The 26,590-nt window shown below is 42.3% G+C and overlaps 3 protein-coding genes across 8 annotated transcripts in view; 1 reads left to right on the forward strand and 2 right to left on the reverse strand.

Annotated features, from left to right (window-relative positions):
• Positions 1 to 551: 551 nt before the first annotated feature.
• On the forward strand, positions 552 to 7,859 carry ssr1 (signal sequence receptor, alpha). Of its 4 annotated transcripts, none has more exons than XM_037080113.1 (10): positions 552 to 876; positions 2,100 to 2,233; positions 2,540 to 2,636; positions 2,723 to 2,826; positions 2,945 to 3,103; positions 3,366 to 3,442; positions 3,525 to 3,603; positions 3,820 to 3,913; positions 4,909 to 4,923; positions 5,687 to 7,859. In XM_037080113.1, the coding sequence occupies exons 1-10, from the start codon at positions 807 to 809 to the stop codon at positions 5,752 to 5,754; spliced, it is 897 nt and encodes a 298-aa protein (XP_036936008.1). In that variant the 5' UTR covers positions 552 to 806; the 3' UTR covers positions 5,755 to 7,859. The 4 variants fall into 4 exon arrangements, with proteins under 4 accessions (XP_036936008.1, XP_036936007.1, XP_036936010.1 ...); XM_037080112.1 differs by having other exon boundaries at positions 559 to 876; positions 2,100 to 2,242; XM_037080115.1 differs by lacking the exon at positions 4,909 to 4,923 and having other exon boundaries at positions 567 to 876.
• On the reverse strand, positions 6,091 to 23,479 carry LOC119009060 (protein NLRC3-like). Its single transcript, XM_037080039.1, is given in 9 exon segments — positions 6,091 to 9,117; positions 10,092 to 10,228; positions 11,262 to 11,435; positions 14,012 to 14,185; positions 15,813 to 17,033; positions 17,035 to 17,677; positions 17,867 to 18,099; positions 20,192 to 20,345; positions 23,013 to 23,479. Coding segments are annotated over 8 exon segments (2,979 nt in total). The 5' UTR covers positions 23,263 to 23,479; the 3' UTR covers positions 6,091 to 9,117; positions 10,092 to 10,098.
• A 2,087-nt stretch (positions 23,480 to 25,566) lies between these two features.
• LOC119009057 (NACHT, LRR and PYD domains-containing protein 14-like) overlaps positions 25,567 to 26,590 on the reverse strand; it is a 308,098-nt gene continuing 307,074 nt past the window's right edge. For 2 of the 3 annotated variants that reach the window (XM_037080030.1, XM_037080029.1), the window contains one exon: positions 25,567 to 26,447. In XM_037080030.1, the coding sequence (XP_036935925.1) occupies positions 26,261 to 26,447 (187 nt within the window). In that variant the 3' untranslated portion in view covers positions 25,567 to 26,260. The remainder of the gene's footprint in view (positions 26,448 to 26,590) is intronic. The other variant, XM_037080032.1, reaches the window with a different exon arrangement.

The following is a 26,590-nucleotide window of genomic DNA, read 5'->3' on the forward strand; positions in this document are numbered from 1 at the left end:
TGCCGACTGACTGACGTCACACAGGCGACACTGGATCTACAGGAAGCAGTGAGGTCCAAACATACACCTCAACTGCTGCTTCTGAAAATCAACAAGAAAACCACTTTAAAGTTAAAAAGTCAAAATTACGATTTTTTTAACTTTTATCTTTTATTTCAGAATTTCCAGTTTTTATTTCATTGCCATAACTTTTTATTGTATTTGTTTATTTTTTTACAAAAAACCCTTATATTTCTTTTATTTATTTATTTAATTATTTTTTATCTCGTAATTAGGAATGAAAACAGTCTGTGGTAAATCATATAATCAAATTAAGTTATAATTATGATTCGAAAAGTTTTCGTCTTTTTTCTAACTGGCACAAATATACGTTTGTTGGAATCCTTTATTTTGAAAGGTTAAGTTTGTCACGTCAGTCATTAAATTAAGATTTATTATGAAACGGCTTTTCTATCCAGACTTCAGCTTCCGGTGTTGTGTCCAAATCTGTTTCCCAGTCGGTTTGTGTCCAGCTGAACGACCTTTCGGTCCTGAACTCAGCAGGACGTCTTCTGACGGGCTGAACCTCAACCTGCCTTCACTGGCCGGCGGTCTGTCTCCACGACGCTTCACCAAAACCAGTCTAACCCCGGAGCTCAGCGCCGTGGAGACATAAATCGAGCAGTGAACATATTTCGTCACAACACCTACTGGTCCATGTGTTTTGCGCATGCGTGGCATTGATTGTAACGGAAGCGGTGCGGCGTCTCTCTCAGCCAGCCTGTCTGACCGACTCTGAATGAGAACGCACTGATTTCGACTTCAAAATGATGAAATTTGTCCCTAAACTGCTGCTGGTGCTGCTGTTGGCCTTCCCGGCGACTCTCCTCCTCAAAGGTACGTCTGTGACACGGCTGCTCACCTCGGCGGGCAGAAGAGGACCGTTAATGAGCCACGAAGCTTTGACATGCTAACTAGCTGCTCAGCTAACTAGCCTCTATGTAAAAGGGGAAGGCCGTTCTTTGACATGTGCTAGCTGGTGGAAGTAACTGGATATAAAAATAGTTCTTCACCCTCTTTGTGCCTTGCCGATTGATTTCCCTGTAGCTTGTCTCTCTGTGAATGTTTAATATCCAACAGTTGTGAGTCACAGTTTGCTGATTGTGTGCAGTTTATCCGCCTGCTTACACTGACGTGTCCTTACTCTCTGCCTGCTAGCTAGCTAGCTAGCTAGCCAGCTGTTAGCGGAGACGCTAAGTGGCTCACTGACGTGCTGCCTGTCGCTCAGCAGCTTCTTGCAAAGTCAGACTTGTTTTAATAATCTGTCAACTCTTAGATATCAACATAACAATCACAGTAATCAATACACGGTAGTAAACGCTGCGTAAATGTGGCTAACGCTTCTTGGTGTTAGGATAGCTAACACAGCTAACAGCTAACGGCTAAATCTCAGTGATGTTGTTTTAAATCACCACTGACGTCATATAAGGGCATTCATTATAACAGCCATGTAATTTAAGTGCGAATGAACATGTTTTAATTAATAATTTGATGTGAATTAGTCGCTGAAGATAAGAGCAGTTAAGCAGGACTGATAGTCTGTTGGCTCTGATTGTGTTCCTGGGTGAGTTAATCTGAGCCTAATCTTTGGCTTCATGTTAATAAAGTTGAGATTGTCTGAGGTGATTTCAGTTTTGAGGCTGCTGTTGAATGCTGCATTTTACTCCACCTGACTCATTATAGATGGAATGATATGAAATGTTCAGCCGTCTTAATGGTAGTTGGGTCTATAGCAGGTCTGAGGGCTGGATGTGACAATGTAGGAGCAGGTGGATGATGCTAAAAAGCTGCAGTCAGTATCTGTGTTATGTCTTTGTGTCTGTAGTGAGTGGACCTGTCAGTCACAGCTCCACAGAAGATGATAACATGTCATCACCTCACTCGGTGGTTTCTCAGTTGTTTTGTGGGTGAAGAAGTTCGTAACAGACACTTTAAAGAGCTCCCAAAAACAGAGTCTTTCCCCTAGTAGTCTCTCTCACTGCGTACTGTCTGATCATAAAAACAACCCAACAGATTTTAATGAATAGTCTTTAACATGTGTCTTGTTTCCCACCGATCAGGACCGGAGGTGAGCGCCCAGGATCTGACTGAGGATGAGGAGGCTGAGGCTGTGGACGAAGATGTCGTGGACGATGTGACTGCAGAGGATGAAGATGACGAGGCGGAAGTGGAAGATGATGAGAATGCGGAGCTGGTGAGTGACGTGAGTAAAAACGCCAACAATACAAATATCACTCATCAATACAACTGCACACTGTGATACTTGTTACTCTGCAGTTTAATCAAACATGTGAGTTACGAGTTAACAACAAGCTGTTTGTTGTTTTTACTTGTCTTGTTTCTAATCAATAATCACATGTTATCAGTTTGATGTGAGACTTGAAACTAATTCCAGTATTTTAGGCTGATCAGATGTGACTTCATCAGTCAGCAGACAGAAAGTTAATGTGCCAGTTACAGAGAAGAAGTTAATCTTGAACATGTTTCTGTGTTTGTGCAGACGGAAGAAAAAGAAGATGAAGAAGAAGAAGCGTTGGTTGGCGAAGTGAAAGCTTCCCCCAACGCCGACACCACCATCCTGTTTGTCAAAGGAGAAGGTAACTCTGCCCTCTGGGACGCTTCAGCTCTGGTCTATTTTATTTTACACACGGCGTTGTTGTGAACTCACATTGTTTCTGTCCAGACTTCCCCGCCAACAACATCGTCAAGTTCCTGCTCGGCTTCACCAACAAGGGCTCAGAGAACTTCGTGGTGGAGTCTCTGGACGCCTCCTTCCGTTACCCACAGGTACCAAAACACACGTTTCTGTTTTAGCAGAGCAGTTTTGACTTCTCGGGGCCAATAATGAACCAGCGGAGCGTCTCAGTTTAGCTCTTTTTGACTCGGTTCTGTTGGTCCCTCACAGGATTACCAGTTCTACATCCAGAACTTCACGGCTCTCCAGCTCGGCACCGTGGTTCCCTCCGGCAGACAGGCCACCTTCGAGTACTCCTTCATCCCCGCAGAGCCGATGGGAGGGCGGCCGTTCGGACTCGTCATCAACCTCAACTACAAGGACAGCAACGTAAGCAGACTGGAGTCGTTAGAGAAGAAGCTTCATCTCTATTCAAACCTCAGAATTAATATTCTGCGTCAAAATGCATGTTGAGTTCATGTCGGTGAACTCTGACCTCCTTATCACGCCTGACAGAGATGAGAGCAGAAGGAATAACCGCTCTCTGTTTATCTTATCTCACCACTTTCCTCTATCGTTCAGCTGCTTTTTCTTTGCTCTCGTCTTTTCCTCCTCTCTCACCTCATCTCCACATTTCTCCTCCCCTCTGCAGGGAATCGTCTTCCAGGACGCCGTGTTCAACCAGACGGTCACCATCACTGAGCGAGAGGACGGCCTGGACGGAGAGACGTCAGTGTGATTAACATCTTCTCTGTGCCATACTTTGATTTGCGCTCCTTCTTGAATCTTCATGTGTTCCTCTTCTCTTCAGGATCTTCATGTACGTCTTCCTGTCAGGCCTCGGGCTGCTGGTCGTCGTCGGCCTGCACCAGCTGCTGGAGTCCAGAAAGGTACAGATGAGTTAAGATGCTCATCAGTTCAGTTTTAAATTCATGCTGACGTCTGTTCAGTGTGACAGAACTGATTGTTAGAACTATAACTAAGATAACAAGCAGTTTCCAAAAGGACTGAAATCTGCTGAGATCTGCTGCAGAATGATTTTCTAACAACATGTAAAGACGGAGGCAGCAGGAGAAACGTTGACTTGACTTCCTGTGTGTGTGCAGAGGAGGCGTCCAGCTCCGAAGGTGGAAATGGGAACTTCGAGCCACAACGACGTCGACCTGAGCTGGATCCCTCAGGAAACACTCAACCAGATCAGTACGTACGCGCCACATCCTGCACTCAGACATCTCGAACGACTGCTTCTGTTTTCTGCTGCTTCACTTCACATAAAACGCTCCCAGACGAGAAGCTGCTCTACGTTATCTCAGACTCTCAGGCTGCTGTTTGTTTCTGATCGCAGTGAAAAACATATTTAAAGCTGCTTTAAGGAGTCAAAGTGAAACTGTCTGACAGGTGAGGCAGGTGTGTTGGAAACATGTTTCTAGCTGGAAGAGTTGACAGTGTGACAAAGTCCGCCAGCAAAAGATCCTGATGGACTTCAGGTGTCTGATCGATCAGAGACAATATCATCTGTTCATTTAACACGATCAGATCCAGAAGAAGCTGCAACTCTTTGTTCTGTTTCTTTAAATAACTGAAGAGTTATTTATCCTTTAAATGCTGTCGAGTTGATTTAAAACTCCACCAACACACAACATTTAACAAAAGTTCAAACTTCATATCAGTCAAGAGACAAAACATTTTAACTTTGAATCTGCTGTTCAACAAATGACATTTTATATTTAAACATCAGAACATTAAAAAAGCTGGCTGGGAAGTTACAGCAGTAAATAAATAAGTAGATGAAGTTTGTACAGGAACTTTAAACACGTTCTGAAAGCGTCTGTTTAACACTGAAGACTCTTAATGACGCAGATCATCAAACGAGACATCAGCCAGAAAACTGGCTGCTGGTTTCTATTTGTTCTTTCCACAGATTCTGATCATCTGCTGGATTTGAGGGACGGCAGTAATATTAAGTCCAGTTAAATGGATTGAAACTCTAGTTTCAGCAGTTCAGATGGTCCATGTTCGGTCCAAACTCTCTCACGTTGTGTTTGCTTCCTCTTAGAATCAGCTGATGTGTGTGTTCTCTTCCTGCTTCACCTGTTTCTGAATCAACTTTAACCTTCGCTGTGCACGACGATCACTCTCTCTCTCCTCTGTTTCTCTCTCTGCCTTCCTGCTCTCATGTTTCCCTGCGTCTTCAGTGCAGAGTCGCAGAGGTGAGGTCTGTGTGTGTGTGTGTGTGTGTGTGTGTGTGTCTTTTAATGAATCTGTTTAAATCTATCAAACTGTTTGGACTCTTGAACAGTCGGACTGCATGTCTGTCCTCTCTGGTTCACCTTGTTTCTCTCTCCTGGTCGGATCAGAAGCATCTCAGTGAAATCGTCCAACAATCGTTTGTATTTTCGCTGAGCTTCAAAATACTGAATATTTAAAAATATACAAACGTATTTCGTCACACTGATGAATGAATCGTTAAATCTGGGCCCAGTTTATAGTTTACAGCTCATATTGGTGCCCAGTTATTGTGTCAGTCAGTTGTTACATTGTGAACCTGCAGCGATCAGCCGCAGCATCAGAGCCGCTGACAGCTGAAATGTCGCGTCAGCTAGTTGTTCTGAGACAAACAGCTGCCTTCTAACAGACAGAAACCTGGATCAGAACCGGACCCAGTGATGGGCGCTCATCTACCTCGACTGGTTGGACGTCCAGACGTGGTCACAGACTGAGTTGAGCCCTGAGTGGTTTCTGTGGTGTGTCGGGGAACATTGGACTCGGTCTGCAGCGATGTTCTGCTGCCCGACCCGAGGTTTCTCACCAGAACGCTGCATCGGAACCAGACGAACCGTGTCGTTCACTTGAGCTGTCAGTGGTTTTAATGTGGTGGCTGATCGATGCACAACTGAACCGAACCTAGAAAATAATGTGTGAATATGTGAGAAGTGTTTGACCTGCAGTCACACTGTGTCTCTCTTCCTCCAGACAAAGCTTCTCCCAAAAGATCTCCTCGCAAAAGAAGCCAGAAACGCTCGGCCGGCTCAGACGAGTGACGGGCGCCTGAAACCACGGAGACAGAACTTCACCCACCAGGAGGAGGAAGAGGAGGAGGAGGAGAAGGAGAAGGAGGAAGAGGAGGAGGAGAAGGAGGAAGAGGAGGAGGAGAAGGAGGAAGAGGAGGGGGGTTGTGAGCGCATTCTGCTCTCTCTACTGATGAACTTTAACCAGTGCCAAGCACAGCGATGGCTGGCTCTCTACTTTCAGCTTATAAACTGTTGAACACACACACACACACACACACACACACACACACAGCAGTGAAACAGGTGTGTTGGGTTTAAAAGGCACGTGATGATATTTTTCTAGCAGTTGTTGTTTTTTCTCTCAGATTGAGTTTGTGTGTTAAAGAAAACTGATCTGATCATTGTGAGTCAGTTTCTCTTGTGTTCTTGTTTGTTTCCTCCCATCTGGTGTCGCGCTGCAGCAGCTGGTCGCTCGGTTAATCAGTTAGTGGACAGACAAACATCAAGTGAGTAGTTGATGAAGGAGATCACTGTTCCAGCCTCTCAGATGATGATTCCTCATTGTGTCGGTCTTAAATGACAGTGAGCTGAACTAGTTTTGGCGTCTGAACGATCATCGATCTGAAGAGTCATTTTGGGCTCCTGGAAACGTTCAGCTGCAGCCTTTCTGCTGTGTAATGGAGCCTCGATAACAAAGGCTGCTTGTTGTTCTGGATTTTTCTTCAGTGTAGTTTTGAGGTTGTAGTTGTCGAGCTCTGACGCTGCCGTCCGACTTTGCATTCACTCATTTGGCTGCACAGATTCTGAACGTAGTCTGATCCCGCTGTCACAGATTCACACCACTGACTTCACACTCCTCAGAAAGTCTGCAGCTCATGATTGTTATCTTCATGTTGATCGTCTGACAAGTATCGAGATGTTCCTCTTTATAAAATGTGTGAAGATGTCGACGAGTGTTTGGTCCACAACCCAAAGATCTTCAGCTGCTGGTCACAGAGGAGGAGAACAGGAAGTACTCACCTGTCAGAGCTGAGAGCTGATGGATTTGTCAGAAACAGGAAGTTCATCATGGAGGGAGCAAAAACGCTGCCGAGAGTTTTGTGCTGCGCTTGTTTCAAACACAATGTGCACGATTACTTTAGAATTTGGTGGGAAACAGCTTAAAGGAACAGTTCACCTAAAAATGAACATCCAATCATCCTCTCCTCCTCCTGGCCAATTAAATCTCTTTGGGTTCAGGACGGACAAACAATCACTTTTAAAGGCGTTAATTTAGGACTGAAGGTCCTGTGAACACACTTCCAGACGTCATCATCAGATCTGTGGACAGGAAAGTGAGCAGTCAGCTGAGCGATGTCGGACCGAACCTGCCCTTTAACCCCGGTGCTGACAGGTTCTGGGGACTGAGGGCCGTCACCATGTGGACTCTCCCTCCAGTGTCGTCCAACAGGCCGGCTCATCATGAAACAGCTCAACGGTTCCATTTCTCTCCTGAGAGCAGCAACACGTGAAAGCGAGCGATCTCCAAACCCTCAACGTGTGCCTGTTTTCTACTTTTCTGTTTGGACATTTGTTTACGTCCAGCTTCTCTCCTCACGCAGCTTTTTAACAGAATCACAAATGATTTACCAAAAGGTGAATTTGGGTCGATGTTTTCTATTGTTTGTCTGTAGATTGTAAAATATGTTGAAGTGGCTGAAGCACTGGTGTAAATACTGGCTGAAGGATGATGACCTGAGAGCTAAATTACTGAGCTAATTTATTTGAGTGACAGATTAACAGGGTTTATGCACTGTTTGTTTTATTTGACCACTAGAGGGTGACTCACTCTGCAGGTCTGAAGAGCTCCAGAACTGCAGATTTGGGTCGTTTCAGTGGTTCTGTGAGAAGCTGAGCTCAGAGTTTGGATGTGAGCTGCTGCTGCTGCATGTTGGTGTTGTTGAGTCCAACAGACAGCCGGACAGGAAACACTTGATCCAGACGTGAACACACAGCAGCCGGTTGGTGCCACAGAACTGAGCTCATGTTTAGCTTTTTGTTTGTTTCTAAACTGATGGGGCTGTCATTCATCATAGAAGCTTCTACTTTGATTTGCTTTGAAATGTGCAGGAAATAAACTTTGATGATTTGCTGTAGACCTGCTGCTTTTTGTCTTTTCTCCAGAAATAAACATTGACAATCATCATGTAGAGGTGGGGATGGTAATGATGAATCATTAACTGTCAATCAGATCAAATACAAAAGTAGTGAAGATTCTGAACAGAGCAAAACATTTCCGTAACAATTCAGGTTCTGAAAAGTGGAAGAATTCCCAAAGTCAATGATGAATAAATGAAACCAAAGGAAAACTGACAAAAGTGAAATTTCTTGGAGAAAAAGCAAAAATTCTATAAAAACTGACAATTCATCATTCTTAGAAAAAAGTTAAGTTAAAAATAATCCTTTTCTCTCAGAGCTTTTCACTCTTTCATTTGGACTTCAGCCCTCAAAACTCAACCCAGATCAGTTTCCTGAACCAGAGCAAACTGAGGATCAAACCCACAAACTCTAATCTCAGAGGCAGCGTCTCTACACACTGAGCTGCTCAGTCACAACATCTGCAGCTCGTTTGTTGGAGGTTTTGATTCTGTCATTTGGACACTTTGCTGACCGAGTCTACAGATCCAGATTTGTTTCCTACTAGAAAAAAATCTTAAGACAGAATTTGAACATTAATAAAAGACATTACCACCAAAATATGAAACTCTGGTGTTTAATATTTATACACTGTTTGTTTTACAACATTTCCAACATATGAGAAGTTACAAAACTATAAAATACTAAATAACATCAGTGAAATCAACACGTTCTTCCTTTCATGGTCTTCAGTTACAGCAACAAAACAAAGTCATCATATATTACATCATAGGCGCTTTGTCTTCAGAATATGTGAGTGAATAAAAGAATAAAGCTCCAGGTCCAGGTGGAGGTCCAGGTGGAGGAGGTGTCTGAGTGTGGAGCAGAAGGAGTGGAGGAGTGTCAGTGTGTGTGCAGAGACTGTGTAGAAGGACAGAGCAGCAGCAGAGCAGTCCAGATACACTGATGATACTCTGTCACATCCAGAGGAACACAGGGATGATGCTGGACTGGACATTGTGTTTGACAGTGGAGCTGATCTCAGAGCAGTTCACACTGCAGCACTGACAGTCATCTCCACTTGTTGTGATTGGTCCGTCAGTCACTGCTGGATGAAGCTCTCCTCTCCACTCCACCTCCCAGTAACACGGCCCAGTCAGAGCCTCTCCACCCACCAGCTGATGGTGCTGCTTCAACCTCTCTGGATCATCAGGACACAGCTGATCCTCTCAACACCTCCACCTTTCTCATCTCTCTCACAGAGACCCCCCCTTCCACCTGATGAGAGAAGCAGAGAGACAGCAGAAGTGATAAATGAGTGTTTCCAGAGACTCCCTCCATCAGCTGTCAGTCAGTGATATAAAGACCAGCAGGACTTCAGTCCTGTTCAGACCACAAGTGGAGCGGCTGTGTAGCATAGCCAGCTTCCTTTCAGCTTCATGTTAACATGTTGGAGTGAAGCTCACAGAGCTGCAGACACTTTGGACATCAAGTCTGTTTACTCTGCAGGTTTCACTGAAGGACACAGTGGAAATAAACTGCTGACAGTCCCTGAACGCATCATTACTGCAGGAACACAGATACTCACAGCTCACTTTAAAGATGATTTACTGCTGTTAAAAACCAGAGTCTCACTCACATTTAAATATTTCATCTACTTTGGAAACATGACATGACAAATATGTAAATATAGAGTCTGTTATAAAATATTTGGACAAATCAAATGACACATGGGCAGATATAAATATAACAGTAAAGGTCCTACATTGACCAGTAAAACATTAGCTGTGGTTTCTGGACTTCAGCAGAGGTTCTGGTCTGTATCCAGACCACATGGTTACTAAATGTAATGATGGTTCTCTGAAATAAGAGCCTTCAGTCAGACTGATCTGAGAGCTATGACAAAGATGAACTGATGAGTTCTTCAGTGTTGAAATGAGAGAACAAACACTTTGAGATCAGATTTGATGCTCTGACAGTTTGATGAATGAGGACACTGTCTCTATACATCCTGTGATGCTGTCAGCTGTGATCAGCTTTATTTCCTGTAGACATGAACACAACAACAACAGTCGTCTTCACATCAACTAAAACACACGATCACAACAAGCTTCTGGCTCGTCTGATTGGCTGACTGTTCTCCTCTCACAGCTTCACTGAGGAAAGCAGGAAATACTGGATTTTTACTTTGATACTGTGTTTAGTAAAATACTGCTGAAACCAGCATGAACTGACTCCAACCCTCTACTGACCTCAGAGTCACCAGTCTTCAGTCTCAGCTTCACTCCTGAATCCCATAGGGTTGTTTCTACTCAGGTCCAGCCTCAGGTGGGAGGTGTTGGACTCCAGAGAAGCACAGCTGGTCTCTGACAACCTGCAGCTGATTAATCTGACCAAAGAATAAATGATGGAGATAAAAATCAATTAATTATACCAATGTTTCGTTCCACTTTCTTCCGCTTTTTCCGCCCCTTTAATCAATGGGGCGCAGGGGTTACCGGGGCGAGGGCCTGGATGAGTCACTAGCTCAGCCTTACTTATTGATGGCAGAGGCCAACTGCACATCAGGAGCAATTTTGGGGTTCAGTATCTTGCTCAAGGGTACTTCGACATGTAGCTCAGTTTCGCCACAGGGGAGCCAGGATTCGAACCAATGAATCACCAGTCCACCAACTTTACCCAATGAGCTAAAGCTGCCCCATATATAATGGGGTAATGTGTGTAAAAAAAAAGTTCAGAGCATCTTCTGTTAAAGGAGTCATCACCCTGAAATCGCAACTTCTCTTGTTAAAACATGCATATTGGCCGCTACCAGAAACACCAAGCGCAGCTGCCATTACTGAGGAGAACAAGATGTCTAAACGTCACTCGCATGTAAACTGCGCTGTGGTTGGTTATCATAATCAACACACTAATGTTTTCAATATCCCTGCATCAGTGGACCAAACCACCATTAGCAGCTAACTGCTAATCGCGCTAACACTAGATGCTAACGGGACTAGTATGAATTTAGAACCCCTGACACCACTGATTGATATCAATACAATGCACATCCAGACCAGTCAAAATCTCACGCGTAATCCTGCATAAGAAAGTCGCGGTATGAAAAAGTGTTACAACAAGCTCTATGTTTGATCTTTTTTTTCTTTTTTCTAATAAGTTTTAAGAATTGATCAAAAGCGATCCAAGGGGGGCTGGATACATAAAAATCCAGGTGATTTAATAGATTAAATCAAACATTTATTTTTTATTTTCTTTTTTCTATGGTTATTTTAAGAAACAGAAGTCTGAAGATTAAATCTAAATGGAAAAAACAATGAACATATGAAGGAGATTTATAACTTTATGGATGCAAGTAATGTTTGAATGTAAACTCAAATGTTAATTTAACAATCCAACAGTAACAGAGGCAGTGAACTGACCTCAGAGTCTCCAGTCTACAGTTTGGACTCTGTAGAAAATCACACAGCAGCTTCACTCCTGAATCCTGCAGCTTGTTTTCACTCAGGTCCAGCTCTCTCAGATGGGAGGGGTTGGACTTCAGAGCTGAGACCAGAGAAGCACAGCTGATCTCTGACAAAGTGCAGCATCTCAATCTGAAAAAAGAATAATTATGTAAGTTTAGAAGACAACGTTCCTGCTCGAAAACATTCAGGGCCCTATTTAGACAGTCTAAAGCACATGGCGTGAAGTGCATCACCCTAGTGAATTTAGGGTCCATTTTGCTGGTTAAACAGAGGAAAATCTGGGCACAAAGTGAGACGTATGGCATAAAGCAGCGGTCCTGGGCTGCATCCAGCCCGCCGGCCTCCTGTTTGTGGCCCCCGAATTGTTATTTCTTTACTTGTGTTTTGGTTGGGTCAGCACGTGTACACCGGGACTTGTCTCCATGCCAACGATACAGAGACAGCTGGGTCTCTCTCTGCTACCAGCGCAATTTTTAACTTTCACTTCGTTTTCGGAGCAGTTCATGTATTCACACTTTGCTGCTTGTAAGAGATTGAAAATTGCGTGTTCCAAGTAAACTGTTAAGACAAAGTGGACAGTGAAAATCCGCAACTCAAATTTGCATTCATTCTTCCTCCAACCCGAACAACACGCACTTACTTAATATCCCAGCGGTAACAAAGACTTGGCCTTACTTAGTTTTACAAGTTCCAACCACATTCATCATGTACGTTCCCATCTACCAGCTCTCTAACAGATGGGGAGTGTCTCCCAGCAAACACCCTTTCACTCACAGTACCAACATTTTTTATCATCCTTGTTAAAACTCAAAACCATTTAATCACAAAACAAACGACGAGAATTAACCAACAACCATCTTACATATCATCTTATTCACAAACACATTCACGAACCATAATTATACCAACACCAACAGAATACTCAAGAGTCATTGCCCCACAGTCCACAAGGGGCATTACAGGAGAAGCTGTGATGAAGATTTTAAATTTGAAATGGCAAAACGAGACGAAGCATAGGAATTTTGAAGAGACATTTCCTAAAAATTCAGAGATAAGCACAACACAAAGAAATGCACCAAAATCATCATATCAAGCTGCAAGCAGGACTCTTGTCACATCTATGACACAATGAAATAAAATGATGCATGACTGAAGTGATGGACACAATGTTTAAACTATGTGAATGTGTGTTTGTGTGTATCTCAACATTAGGATGCATACAAAACAGATGATAAACTTTACTGATTAGTTAAAACACCTTACTCATTTCCTTTGGAGAGTTTGTAACTACAGCTTTAAGTTTCGTTGATTAAATTTGTCATGATATTTGTTACAGTTACATGACTGTGTTCATGGAAATGTTTAAAATAAATGAAAGCAGCCTCTGAAATCATAAAAAACAGACTAAACAGCTTTTAGTTGGTTTATGTCACTGTTCCTTTCTGCTGCTTCAAGATATCAATCCACCATCAGTGCGCCAGACCACACCTCACTTTAAGACCAACATGCTAAGGAGTGCACAGGAGGGTGAAACTTCATTAGCTATTTACACAACATGGGTGCTGGGCATGGAAATGAAAACTGTGTCAATCTGACACTAGCAATGACACTTGCACTGCGTGTCACTTTGCTCCAAGATTAAGATAGAGTCCTCAGTGATAAATAATCTGCTCAGAGCTGAAGTTGTTGAAAATGCAAACTCCAAACACCTGACCCTAACAGGATGCAGGTTCAACACTGGAAAACACAAAAAGTCTGTGAGTTTATGATTTGAATTCTTGGATTTAAAAAACGCTGGTATGCAAATTTGTATTGTGGTCTCAATAATATTTGTAAGCGTTCAATTTAGTAGCAGATCACATGATATTTTAATGCTGTTTCAATCAATAAGGTTACATTTTTGGGGACCAACTATGTCTCTTGCAGTTGGAAAGACAAGCTCAAAAGCCAGATTACCTCATGATGGTGCCTGCTGTTTGTCATGTACTGACATTGCAAGACAGCTTTCCACCTTGACGAGAAATAGCATCACGTTTTAACATCTTAGGCGAAGATTTCATCACATTATTCTCATTATCAGTTCATTGATTACCAGGTCATTTGTTTCATTCCTCACGTGTTTCTTAGTAACGTCTCACATTTTTGTGTACTGTACTGTAAAGTGTTGCCTGACATTCCTTTAAAAATGTGTTTGATAATTATTTCTACACATTACCTACAGACTAATGATCTCCAAGGCTGAAGCATTTTATTGACTGTGAATTACTGCCGACCAGCAGATGACAACACAAAATATGAATCATTGCAAATAAATCAAATGTCTGTAAATGTTTTAAGATATATTGATTGGCTGCAGGCTGTCCATAAACTTGTGGTATACCAACGCTGGAAGTACTCGAGTAGTTCCAGTGAAATTAGTTCTAAATTATGATCCTATTTGTAAAATGAGTGGGACTGGCATCAGCTGGCTGCTGACACTTAAACGTTAGAAATACACTGAATGAAAAAATAAACAAACAAACACTGAATAGTCCTTCAGTGCAGCATCCTCTGAACACCACAGGATGGAGCCATTTGGATAAACAGATAATGTCTGAAAGATTCAGATTTATGCTGCTGCAAATCCTGAAAGTTAATTAACTAAACTTTAAGTCTCAGTGAAGGGTTTGAATTGAATAAATGGAAAAACAAGACGATGAACTGACCTCAGACTCTCTAGCGCACAGTTTTGACTCTCCAGTCCAACAGACAGTAGCTTCACTCCTGAATCCTTCAGGCTGTTGTCACTCAGGTCCAGTAATCTCAGATGGGACGGGTTGGACTTCAGAGCTGAGGCCACAACTTCACAGTGAGTCTCTGAGAGTCCACAGCTATACAGTCTGTCATGACACAGATATTACAAAAATGTTACTATGAAAGAGGAAACTTTATATTTGCTTCATGCATTTGATGTCAAACATTCTGTTCTGATGAACATTTGCTATTTTCATCAGTGGTTCAACAAACCTTCATCTTATCTGTGTTTGACATGAAACAGTGATTCTCATCACTCTGAAACCTGTAGACTTCAAATCTGTGTTTTATTTTAATCTTGCAGATGAAGGAAGAGAAAATGTAGTTACACTTGGGTTTCCATGATGTCCACAGTCTGCCAGTGTGACCTGATTCTATGTTTTGGGCCAGAAAGTAAGATTAGTTTATGCCCAGCAGTGTTAGCTTGAGAGTTTAAGTGCTAATATTTACATCATTGCACGTCTTGTGTCGAGCATGTTGGCTCCACAAATCATGGTGCTGAATGATCGTGCACCTCCAGAATTTAAGATGGATGAGTTTGAAGATTTGCCTTTTGTTTTTTCTAACTATGTCTTTTTGATAATATTTTACCCGTCAAAAAGAGAAGAGAATCCATCTTAAAAATCTACTTTTGAATTATTAATATTTTGCCCGATAATACAAATGTGATTCAGAACATTTGACTTTTATAAAGACTTACTGTATATGATGAACAATTTTATGGTGATTTTGAATTATACATCTACTGTCTTTTCAAATGCTGTTGTACACTGCAGTAGAAAATGTACACTGCAGTAGTTACCATTTACAAGGATAAGTAAGAGTCAATTCAAAAAACGATCTTATGTCATGTCCATCCATCCATCATCTATGTACGCCGCTTAATCCTCTGCAGGGTCGCGGGGGGGGCTGGAGCCTATCCCAGCTGACTTAGGGCGAAGGCAGGGGTCCATCGCAGGGCCACACATAGAGACGAACACTCTCACACACTCTCATTCACACCTACGGACAATTTAGAATGATCAATTAAGCTCAGTATGTTTTTGGACTGTGGGAGGAAGCCGGAGTACCCGGTGAAAACCCACGCTTGCACAGGGAGAACATACAAACTCCACACAGAAAGATCCCAGGCGTCCCAACCGGGACGCGAACCGGCGATCTTCTAGCTGTGAGGCAGCAGTGCTAGCCACTGGGCCACTGTGCAGCCCCTTATGTCATGTATAAAAGGTAAAGTAGAACCTTTAATTTGAGCTGGAACTTTTTGGTCCATTTCCATCACTGTGAAATGTCTCTAATGTCATAATGATAACACTAACTGCATGAAATTAATTCTCAAGGACTTTAGAAACATCACATGAACAATGATACAGATCTTATTTTAAACTCTTCAGTATAGTGGTTAAAAAACCTCTTTCAGTAGTTTCACCAGGGTTTCTTCTGTCAGCCAAAGAAAGATCAATAGAAGAAAAACTGTCAAATTGAATGATCATTAGAAATAAATGGAATAACTGAGTTCAACAACCTGACAGCTATAAACACATCAAACTGAAGAATCTACATTGTTGCACTCATGTTTATTAAAAATAATAATCTAACTGTATCTAAAAATTGAAGCGCTTCTTTAAAATAAATTATTTTATAGTTTATATATCTGAAGAATTAAACTTCTAATCTACACTGATTTATAATGTTGATAATCACATCTGGACTCACAGAGCCTTCCTGCAGTTCCTCACAGCTGGAATCAGTCTCAGTCGTCCCTCCTTTGATGTTTTGTACTTCTTCAGGTCCAACTCATCCAGAACCTCCTCTGACATCTGCAGCATGTAGGCCAGAGCTGAGCAGTGGATCACAGAGAGTTCCTTCTCTGATCTGTTCTCTGACTTCAGGAACTCTTGGATCTCCTGATGAACTGAGTGGTCGTTCATCTCCATCAGACAGTGGAAGATGTTGATGCTTCTGTCAGGAGAGACGTCATCTCTGTTCATCTCCTTCAGGTTGTTGATGGCTCTCTGCTTGAGTTCTGGACTGTTGTCTGTCCGACCCAGCAGACGTCCTAAGAGTCTCTGGTTTGACTCCAGAGAGAGGCCATGAAGGAAGCGAACAAACAGGTCCAGGTGACCATTTTTACTTTCAAGGGATTTCTCCATGGCTCTCCTCAGGAAGTCATCCAGGGATGGGTAACGGGTCTCCTGGCCACCAGTGCCCCTATCAAAAAACTTGGAAATCTTCTCAAGAACAGACTTTGGTTTTGAGTCTTCAAGAAAAGCCTCCAGGACCTTTGTGTTCCTGTTGGTGAAACAGTGGAACATGTAGACTGCAGCCAGAAACTCCTGAACGCTCAGATGAACAAAGCAGTAGACTGTTTTCTGGAAGATCACACTCTCTCTTCTGAAGATCTCTGTACAAACTCCTGAGTACACCGAGGCCTCTGTGACATTAAGACCACAGCGCTCCAGGTCTTCTTGGTAGAACATGATGTTTCCTGTCTCCAGATGTTCAAACGCCAGCCTCCCCAGCTTCAGAAGAACTTCCCTGTCAGCCTCCGTCAGCTCCTGTGGACTCTTCTCACGTCCCTCATCGTACTTCTGCTTCTTCCTCTTTGTCTGAACCAGCAGGAAGTGTGAGTACATGTCAGTCAGGGTCTTGGGCAGCTCTCCTCTCTGGTCTGTAGTCAACATGTGGTCCAGAACTGTAGCAGTGATCCAGCAGAAGACTGGGATCAGACACATGATGTGGAGGCTCCTGGAGGTCTTGATGTGTGAGATGATTCTGCTGGACAGATCTTCATCACTGAACCTCCTCCTGAAGTACTCCTCCTTCTGGACGTCAGTGAAGCCTCGTACTTCTGTTACCCTGTCGACACATGAAGGAGGGATCTGATTGGCCGCTGCAGGTCGGGAAGTGATCCAGACGAGAGCCAAGGGAAGCAGCTTGGATGAGGTTTGTCAGCAGCACGCTGACTGATGACTCCTGTGTGACATCAGACACGACCTCATGGTTGTTGAAATCCAGTGAAAGTCTGCTTTCATCCAGGCCGTCAAAGATGAAGAGAAGTTTACAGACAGTGAGCTTCTCTGCTGTCACCTTCTGTAATGTTGGATGGAAAACATGGAGCAGCCTGAGAAGACTGTACTGCTCATCTCTGATCAGGTTCAGCTCCCTGAACGACAGCAGAACCAGCAGACTGACATCTTGGTTTTCGGAGCCCTCTGCCCAGTCCAGAGTGAACTTCTGCACCGAGAAGGTTTTTCCAACTCCAGCGACGCCGTTGGTCAGAACCACTCTGATGCGTCTCTGTTGGTCAGGTGAGGCTTTAAAGATGTCGCAGCACCTGATTGGAGTGTCATGGAGGGTCTCCATCTTGAAAGCTGTCTCTAGCTGTCTCACCTCATGTTGGGTATTAACCTCTTCACTCTGTCCCTCTGTGATGTAGAGCTCAGTGTAGATCCTGCTGAGGAGGGTTCCACTTCCTGTTTCATCACTTCCTGTTTCATCACTTCCTTCAGTCACATGTTCACATCTCCTCCTCAGACTGATCTTATGTTCATCTAAAGCCTCCTGCAGAACACTATCAGCTGAAAGAGAAGAAAATATTCTGGGATTAAATTGAGAGCAAGAATCTTGAATAAATAAAAATGTTTTTGAATGAATGATATTCATGATAATATTAAATGCTCTACAGAACACAACAATTGTTCCTTTAATAAATGAACAGTTCCTGTTTTCAGACACGATGACATCAGCAGACAGATGTTCAGTCTTACTTGGTGCAGTGTTAGTCTGACTGACTGTCTGCAGTCCAGCTCTTGTTCTGGATCTTTCTCCACACTGGGGACAGGTGGAGTCTCCTGATGAAGCAGACTGGTCCCAGTATGAGGTGATGCACTGTCTGCAGAACCAGTGTCCACAGCTGGTAGAGACTGGATCCTTCAGGACGTCCTGACACAAAGAACAGCAGGACGGCTGCTCCTCCACAGAAACACTTCCCTCTGTCTTTCTGAAGAGATAAAGGAAAATCACTCAGATTAGAAATCATAGATCAGTCTGACAAAAGAGAAGACAGACTGTAAACAGAAGTATGTCTTATCCAAGGTCTGAATCTGGACTGAACTCCCAATCACTAACACTTTGTTTCTGTCTGAGTCACAGTGGAGCAGTTTGCATCATTTCATTTTAGTGAGCAAAATTATTTTAATGGGAAATTTTATCACACAAACAAAAAGGACCATAAAACATGACCTCATTAGCAGCTATTAAAAACTTAAACCATACTGGACAAAGTACATGGTCACACTTAGTACAATATACCCTCCTCTGTCTTCAACAACTGTGTTTGATAAAAAAGGTTTGATGAAGACAAAAACAATCTCAGAGTGAAGATTCTGGGACAGTTTCCATGAGACACTTCCAGCCCTCATCAATGGAGCCTTTTACTTTGCAAAGATGAAGAAGAAATCCTCACTTGTCATTAAAGCAGAACATAAATCCCTCATTTGTGTGATTTATCTATCTGTAAAATACTTTGTGCTTCTCATCCTGACATTCAGTCAAAGTTGTAATTCTTTTCTTTTTAACAGATCATTTGATCCATCTGCAGTAAAGACACTGAGATGAATTTTGTGCGTCTTCATTCATCAGTAATTCTTCCATCGCAGCCAAACACGTTGAATAAGCCATCAAACTCCTGAAGGTTTAACTGAGCAAACTAAACACGTTTAAGACTAAATCAGACCTGCCAATCTTGGAGAAATTTTATGAGTACCCATCTACCACCCCACCACCGTGTCTCGTCGCTACGTATAATCCAAATCACAAAGATTCAAAATGTATGTTCCAGAAAAATAATGTTGTCCCTTTTTTGTGCAGCTACAGTCATATAATGGTAATTATTTAATTATATAAACTGAAGTTAGTATCAGTTCTCTTACTGTGTGTCTGAGGGTTCTGGTTCAGTACTGAAGTTCAGAAGAAAACGTTTGGATGAGTCACTCTTCATAGACACACAGCTGGAGACTGAAGGCCCCTCTCTCCATCTGTTAGAAGTGGGTAAAATATTGATTCATCAGCGCATTGCAATATATTTTTCCCAATTCAATATCGACTCGGTCCCTCGGTTGGAGGGTGATGCGCCACGGGAACACTGTCAGAGCTGCAGAGGCGGGTAGCCGATGTCTGACGCACCACTCTTTTGGAGACTGTAAACTCCCGGCGCAGCAGGTCTCCCTGACTGCTGCACCGTGTGCCCGTGGGTAGCACTCTCCTCCAGGGGATTACTGATTATTACTGAATCGATATCGAAGCATTTAAATCAATATTGAATCGAAACAATACTGAATCGAATTACGACCTAAAGAATCAAATCAAATTGAATTGTGAGGTTCTTAACAATTCCTAGCCCTACCGTCTGTGGTACTGGCTTCTGGAAACACCAACATAAATTTAATTTTCATCGTCATCGTGATATGAACATGTGCAACACATCGCAAAAGACTGCCTGACAAGCAATGAATAAGAAAAATCATGCGCCCTGGATACAAGGGCCAATCAGATGAAGCCCCAGATAGCTGTTAGCTATCCTGACAAAATTAATCGGCTTCAGATTGGTAGTGATTGCCAGGTTATGATGGCTGAAGAAAAAGAGAAAGCCATGAAAATGTGGTCGATGAAGACCTTGTGGTGAAAATAAACAGCACTTATGCTATATGGACTTATTTTGGATTCGTGAGAGATGACGTGTTACAAACACAGGTACTGTGTAAAACATGCTGAGCAGTTGTTGCAACTTCTGGAGGAAACACAACCAACATCCATCACCAGCTGCAATACAACCATAAAGACCTACACGAACAATTCAAAACTAACATTAGCCATCGTTCAGTTAATAATATGCAAACTTCAATATTTGTTTATTAAAGCAAGTTATACTGTCATCGCAATATTGAACAGTGTTATCGCACATCGCAAATTTTCCTCATGTCATGCAGGCCTAGCCAACATGTTTGTATTTATTTCATGTCAATACACAGTTCTAAATGCACACATTTCTGATAGTGACAGTTCAGTAATTAAAAACATGGCAGTCTTCTTACTGTGTGTCTGAGGGTCCAGGTTCAGTACTGAAGTCTGTTAGAGGTAAATCTTTGGACTGGTCACTCTTCAGAGACAGACAGCTGGAGACTGCAGACTCTGCTCCGTCCTCCTCTTCCTCCACACGATCACTCATCTTCTGCACTTCAGAAAGCACTGAGGAGGACGAAGACGAGGAAGACAAACAGGTGAAACAAGATGAAGAGGAGGAGGAAAGTGTAAAATGGAGCTGGTGAAGCTGCAGACTCATCACCCAATGTGATGCTCAACAAAAGTGACATTTACACAGATCGGCCATGTTTATGTGTAATTAAAGGGACGTCCCTCAGTATGTTGTCCTGCTCTGTCCACTCAAAACAGAGACTCAACTAACTGCCTGCCATTTTCTCTGTAACTTGTTGGTTGCTTCCTCCATTTTTCATGTACCTGGATCACCTGCTCAGGTTTGTGGTGTGATCAGTTTGAGTTTCTCTCTGTTCTTTGCTCAATAGTCTGTAACCTCACTGAATAGTCCTGCAATGAATCACGTTTTCATAAGCTTCTAAAATCCATACATGTTGTGATATCACATTTCAATTGGTGTTCATCAAACACAATGACTAATTATTTTTTGAATCTTTTGCTTGAAATAACAAGAAAAAAACTTTGCAATATGATTAAACCTCAGATGTTAGAGACTCACAGTCCTTAGTGCTAAATATTACTACAATATTATTATTGTATCTACACTGGACAACACAGTATCTTGAATGCCTGTGCAGTTTGATCCAAGTCTATAGAACAGACCTTTGAGGCTGAACCTGCTGATAACGATTTACTGATCAACTGTTAAATCAATTTTTCAGCTGAACCTGAAGTGGTGGACAAAATATTGAAAATAAAAACAAGTTTGTTCAAGAGTCTAGTAAGTCTAGTCAAGTAACATTGACATGAGAATCAAGACAAATTCGTCTGCTGAGGATGAAAACACAGACACAAACACACACACACACACACACACAAACACACACACACACACACACACACACACACACACACACACACACACACACAGCAGTTCCTGTTCAGACTGGGAGGGAAAACATCCACAATCCCACAGGAGGGACTGACCCTGCGCAAAGTGGTGTGTGTGTGTTTGTTTGTCTGTGTGTGTGTTTTCATCCTCAACAGACCGGTTTGTGTTGATTCTCCCGTGTTACTTGTGTGTTTGTCAGGGCAGTCAGTCAATCCACTCGGTTACCCAGCTCACTTTCAGTTTCGTTTAAAAATAATAACTATTTGCGAGTATTTTTTGCTGATACTTATGAAATTTAAGTGAGGAGATTTTTTTTTTATTTTTTCTGTCTAAACAAACTAAATAATCAAACTGTTTTTGTTGCCATGACTGAATAAACTGAATAAACAAACACAATTTATACTGTTTGACTGTGTTTACATGTAGCAGACCCACTATAACAATACTATATATTATTACTTCTCTCAGTAGATAACTCAGTAACATGACAGGCTACTTTATGATGACAGTAATCTTGTTAAGTAACAAGTTTATTTTAAAGCTAATGTTACCAAACAGTCATTGGATGTAACTTGTGTCTGTGCTGCAGAACATTCTGGTCTGACTGCAAATAACTGGAGGATTTTATTCCCTGGAAATATTTAATATTAAATTCAATCCAGTAAAACAAAACCACTGTTGTATTCTGGACTTGAGTCAGTCTGAGAGATAAGCAACATAACACTGACTGAGCTCAGAACACAAGAGTCACGAGAAAAGTGTTGAGTCACAACCGAGGAAGCAGGAAGTAACACACACACACACACACACACACACACACACACACACTGTAAATATGAGTTTGTTGTCTGTTGTTCAGTGTGAATTTAGTTTCCAGTCACGCTGTTCTCACAGAAGAATCAGAGACTTTGCCTGTAAAACAATAATGCAGAAATAAAACTCACCCTGCCTCAGACGTCTCCTCCTGCTGCTGCTGCTCTGTTCACTCAAAATGGAGTCTGAACTCTGACTGAACACTTTCACTTTCATGTCTCCTCCCTGTTCTCACCTGCTGTACCTGAACCACCTGGTTAGTGTTGCTCTTCCTCTTGTCATTTCCTGTAAATCACATGTGTACTTTTTTCTGTTCAGGTGTCTCCATGATGACCTCCCTCTGCTTGAACAGCTCAAACTAACACAGATAACCAAACACAGCAAACTAAGTTCAGATTGCTGTCAGACAATCTTCCCCTGGTCAGCTGAGTTCACCTCCCTTCAACAATGTTTCTGCTTGTAGATCAGCTGAACAAGTATTTGGTAACGTTCAGCTCTTCAACGTGAGCTTTGTCCTGGAACAGCTTCTTCACAGACATGTTGCTGCTGCAGTCGTCTTTGTAACACCACAACAACTTTGTCACTTTCCTCATCAACTCTTTTCATACAAACACACAACATCACAAACTCATCTGGAAGATGGAAGCTACGTTTCAGGACATCTCTTCATAATTACACTCAAATAACTACACTAAATCAACTAAGTAAGGACAAAAAATATGTGGAGAAAAGTAAAATTCATACACCTAATTTATGTATTTTGACTAAAGATAAAAATCCACCCGTCACCTTCTGAGTTCCAGTTTCTCTCTTCTACAGAACTGAGACCGCCGGTGGCGACAGAGCCTGACAGTCTACAGCTAGCTAACTAGCTAGCTAACTAGCAAGCTAGCAGCAGTGCAGCCGTTGAGTCTTTTTCTACATGTTGAATTAAAAACAGACGTTTTGTCACTAAACGTTCATCACCTGGTGAGCACTGCATTACTTCACATTACCTTGTTCTTGTTGTTCTGCCTCCTCAACCTTCTTCCTTTTCCTTTTCCAGATGACTGACGGTTTGATTCTTTCAAACATCTTCGCGGTCCGACTCGTACCAACGGTCACTCTCTGGCCCCGCCCACCGGCCACGTTACGTACGTCACCGTGAGGGTCGTAGTTGCCAGGTTTGGATGAGACAGACACGATGAGCCTGTCAACAAAAGGTAGCTCCGGTGATCTGGTGAAGATAATATGGAGGAGAGACATTTCAGTCCCTCCTCAGCTGGAAGAGCTGAACTTCAACATCCTCACTGAGATTCAAACAGTTTCTGAGACTGAGGTTTAACTCTGATGTGAATAATGTGATTTGAAAGTTTGGATCACATGTGGTGGTTTTTTTTCCGGTCGTCTGTGATAGTAAATTAAATCTCTTTGGGTTCAGGACTGACAAACAATCACTTTTAAAGGCGTTAATTTAGGACTGAAGGTCCTGTGAACACACTTCCAGACCTCATCATCAGATCTGTGGACAGGAACCCCGGTGCTGACAGGTTCTGGGGACTGAGGGCCGTCACCATGTGGACTCTCCCTCCAGTGTCGTCCACCAGGCCGGCTCATCATGAAACTGAGCTCAGAGTTTGGATGTGAGCTGCTGCTGCTGCTGCATGTTGGTGCTGTTGAATCCAACAGACAGCCGGACAGGAAACACTTGATCCAGACGTGAACACACAGCAGCCGGTTGGTGCCACAGAACTGAGCTCATGTTTAGCTTTTTGTTTGTTTCTAAACTGATGGGGCTGTCATTCATCATAGAAGCTTCTACTTTGATTTGCTTTGAAATGTGCATGAAATAAACTTTGATGATTTGCTGTAGACCTGCTGCTTTCTGTCTTTTCTTCAGAAATAAACATTTACAATCATCATGTAGAGGTGGGGATGGTAATGATGAATCATTAACTGTCAATCAGATCAAATACAAAAGTAGTGAAGATTCTAAACAGCAAAACATTTCCGTAACAATTCAGGTTCTGAAAAGAGGAAGAATTCCCAAAGTCGATGATGAATAAATGAAACCAAAGGAAAACTGACAAAAGTGAAATTTCTTGGAGAAAAAGAAAAAATTCTATAAAAACTGACAATTCATCATTCTTAGAAAAAAGTTAAGTTAAACATAAACCTTTTATCTCAGAGCTTTTCACTCTTTCATTTGGACTTCAGCCCTCAAAACTCAACCCAGATCAGTTTCCTGAACCAGAGCAAACTGAGGATCAAACCCACAAACTCTAATCTCAGAGGCAGCGTCTCTACACACTGAGCTGCTCAGTCACAACATCTGCAGCTCGTTTCTTGGAGGTTTTGATTCTGTCATTTGGACACTTTGCTGACCGAGTCTACAGATCCAGATTTGTTTTGACAGAATTTAAACATTAATGAGACATTACCACCAAAATATGAAACTCTGGTGTTTAATATTTATACACTGTTTTGTTTGTTTTACAATATTTCCATCATATGAGAAGTTACAAAACTATAAAATACTAAATAACATCAGTGAAATCAACATGTTCTTCCTTTCATGGTCTTCAGTTACAGCAACAAAACAAAGTCATCATATATTACATCATATATTACATCATAGGCGCTTTGTCTTCAGAATATGTGAGTAGTCCAGGTCCAGGTGGAGGTCCAGGTGGAGGTCCAGGTGGAGGAGGTGTCTGAGTGTGGAGCAGAAGGAGTGGAGGAGTGTCAGTGTGTCTGCAGAGACTGTGTAGAAGGACAGAGCAGCAGCAGAGCAGTCCAGATACACTGATGATACTCTGTCACATCCAGAGGAACACAGGGATGATGCTGGACTGGACATTGTGTGTGACAGTGGCGCTGATCTCAGAGCAGTTCACACTGCAGCACTGACAGTCATCTCCACTTGTTGTGATTGGTCCGTCAGTCACTGCTGGATGAAGCTCTCCTCTCCACCCCACCTCCCAGTAACACGGCCCAGTCAGAGCCTCTCCACCCACCAGCTGATGGTGCTGCTTCAACCTCTCTGGATCGTCAGGACACAGCTGATCCTCTCAACACCTCCACCTTTCTCATCACTCTGACAGAAATCACCTCCAGCTGATGAGAGAAGCAGAGAGACAGCAGAAGTGATAAATGAGTGTTTCCAGAGACTCCCTCCATCAGCTGTCAGTCAGTGATATAAAGACCAGCAGGACTTCAGTCCTGTTCAGGCCACAAGTGGAGCGGCTGTGTAGCGTAGCCAGCTTCCTTTCATCAACTCAAAAACATGATTACAACAAGCTTCTGGCTCGTCTGATTGGCTGACTGTTCTCCTCTCACAGCTTCACTGAGGAAAGCAGGAAATACAGGATCTTTACTTTGATACTGTGTTTAGTACAATACTGCTGAAACCAGCATGAACTGACTCCAATCCTCTACTGACCTCAGAGTCTCCAGTCTGCAGTTTGGACTCTGTAGAAAATCACACAGCAGCTTCACTCCTGAATCCTTCAGCTTGTTTCCTCCCAGGTCCAGCTCTCTCAGATGGGAGGGGTTGGACTTCAGAGCTGAGGCCAGAGAAGCACAGCTGATCTCTGACAAACTGCAGCTCTTCAATCTGAATAAAGAATAAATGATGGAGATAAAAATCAATTTATAATCCAGTCAGATGTGTTCAGGTTTTAAACCTCAACATTACTGTGTCCTCATCAATGAGCTTTTCTCTAAAATGAGTAGAGAGACTTTGTCATTGTGTTATTGTGGATCATCATCAGCCTTCTACAGACATCATCCACATGTCAGCACAACATTCATACAGCTGTTCATGTCAACACAGATTAATAACAAGCTGCTGATCTCAGTCAGGTCTGTTATTAGTGGAGAAAACACAACATTTTCTCTTCAACACATTTTGAATATGCTTTGATCTGTGTGTTCTGTAGGATCAATATTGATGATCAGATATTATTTGTGAAAAGACACTGACATCAACAGAAATAAAAGTATTTTTACTTTAGCTTCTCAACTTCATCAATTTAAATCAAATGTTAGTTCAGAGGATCTTCTGTTAACAGATTAAATCAAACATTAATTCACTTTAAAAACTAATTGAACAGTTTCTACAATTTCTTGAAGAAACAGAAGTCTGAAGACTAAATTTAGTTTAAGATAATTGAAAATAAGAACCAAAAGAAAATCTATAACTTTTCCAATTTATTTTATATATGAACTCTAATGTTAATTCAACAATACAGCAGTAACGGAGTCAGTGAACTGACGTCAGAGTCTCCAGTCTGCAGTTTGGACTCTGTAGAAAATCACACAGCAGCTTCACTCCTGAATCCTGCAGCTTGTTGTAACTCAGGTCCAGCTCTCTCAGATGGGAGGGGTTGGACTTCAGAGCTGAGGCCAGAGAAGCACAGCTGATCTCTGACAAACTGCAGCTCCACAATCTGAATAAAGAATAAATGATGGAGAAAAAAAATCAATTTATAATCCAATGTGTGTAAATCAGATGTTAGTTCAAAAGATCTTCTGTTAACAGATTAAATCATAAACATTAATTTACTTTGACAACTAACTGAACATTTTCTAC

The sequence above is a fragment of the Acanthopagrus latus genome, chromosome 19, assembly GCF_904848185.1.
Source record: "Acanthopagrus latus isolate v.2019 chromosome 19, fAcaLat1.1, whole genome shotgun sequence".
Taxonomy (NCBI): domain Eukaryota; kingdom Metazoa; phylum Chordata; class Actinopteri; order Spariformes; family Sparidae; genus Acanthopagrus; species Acanthopagrus latus.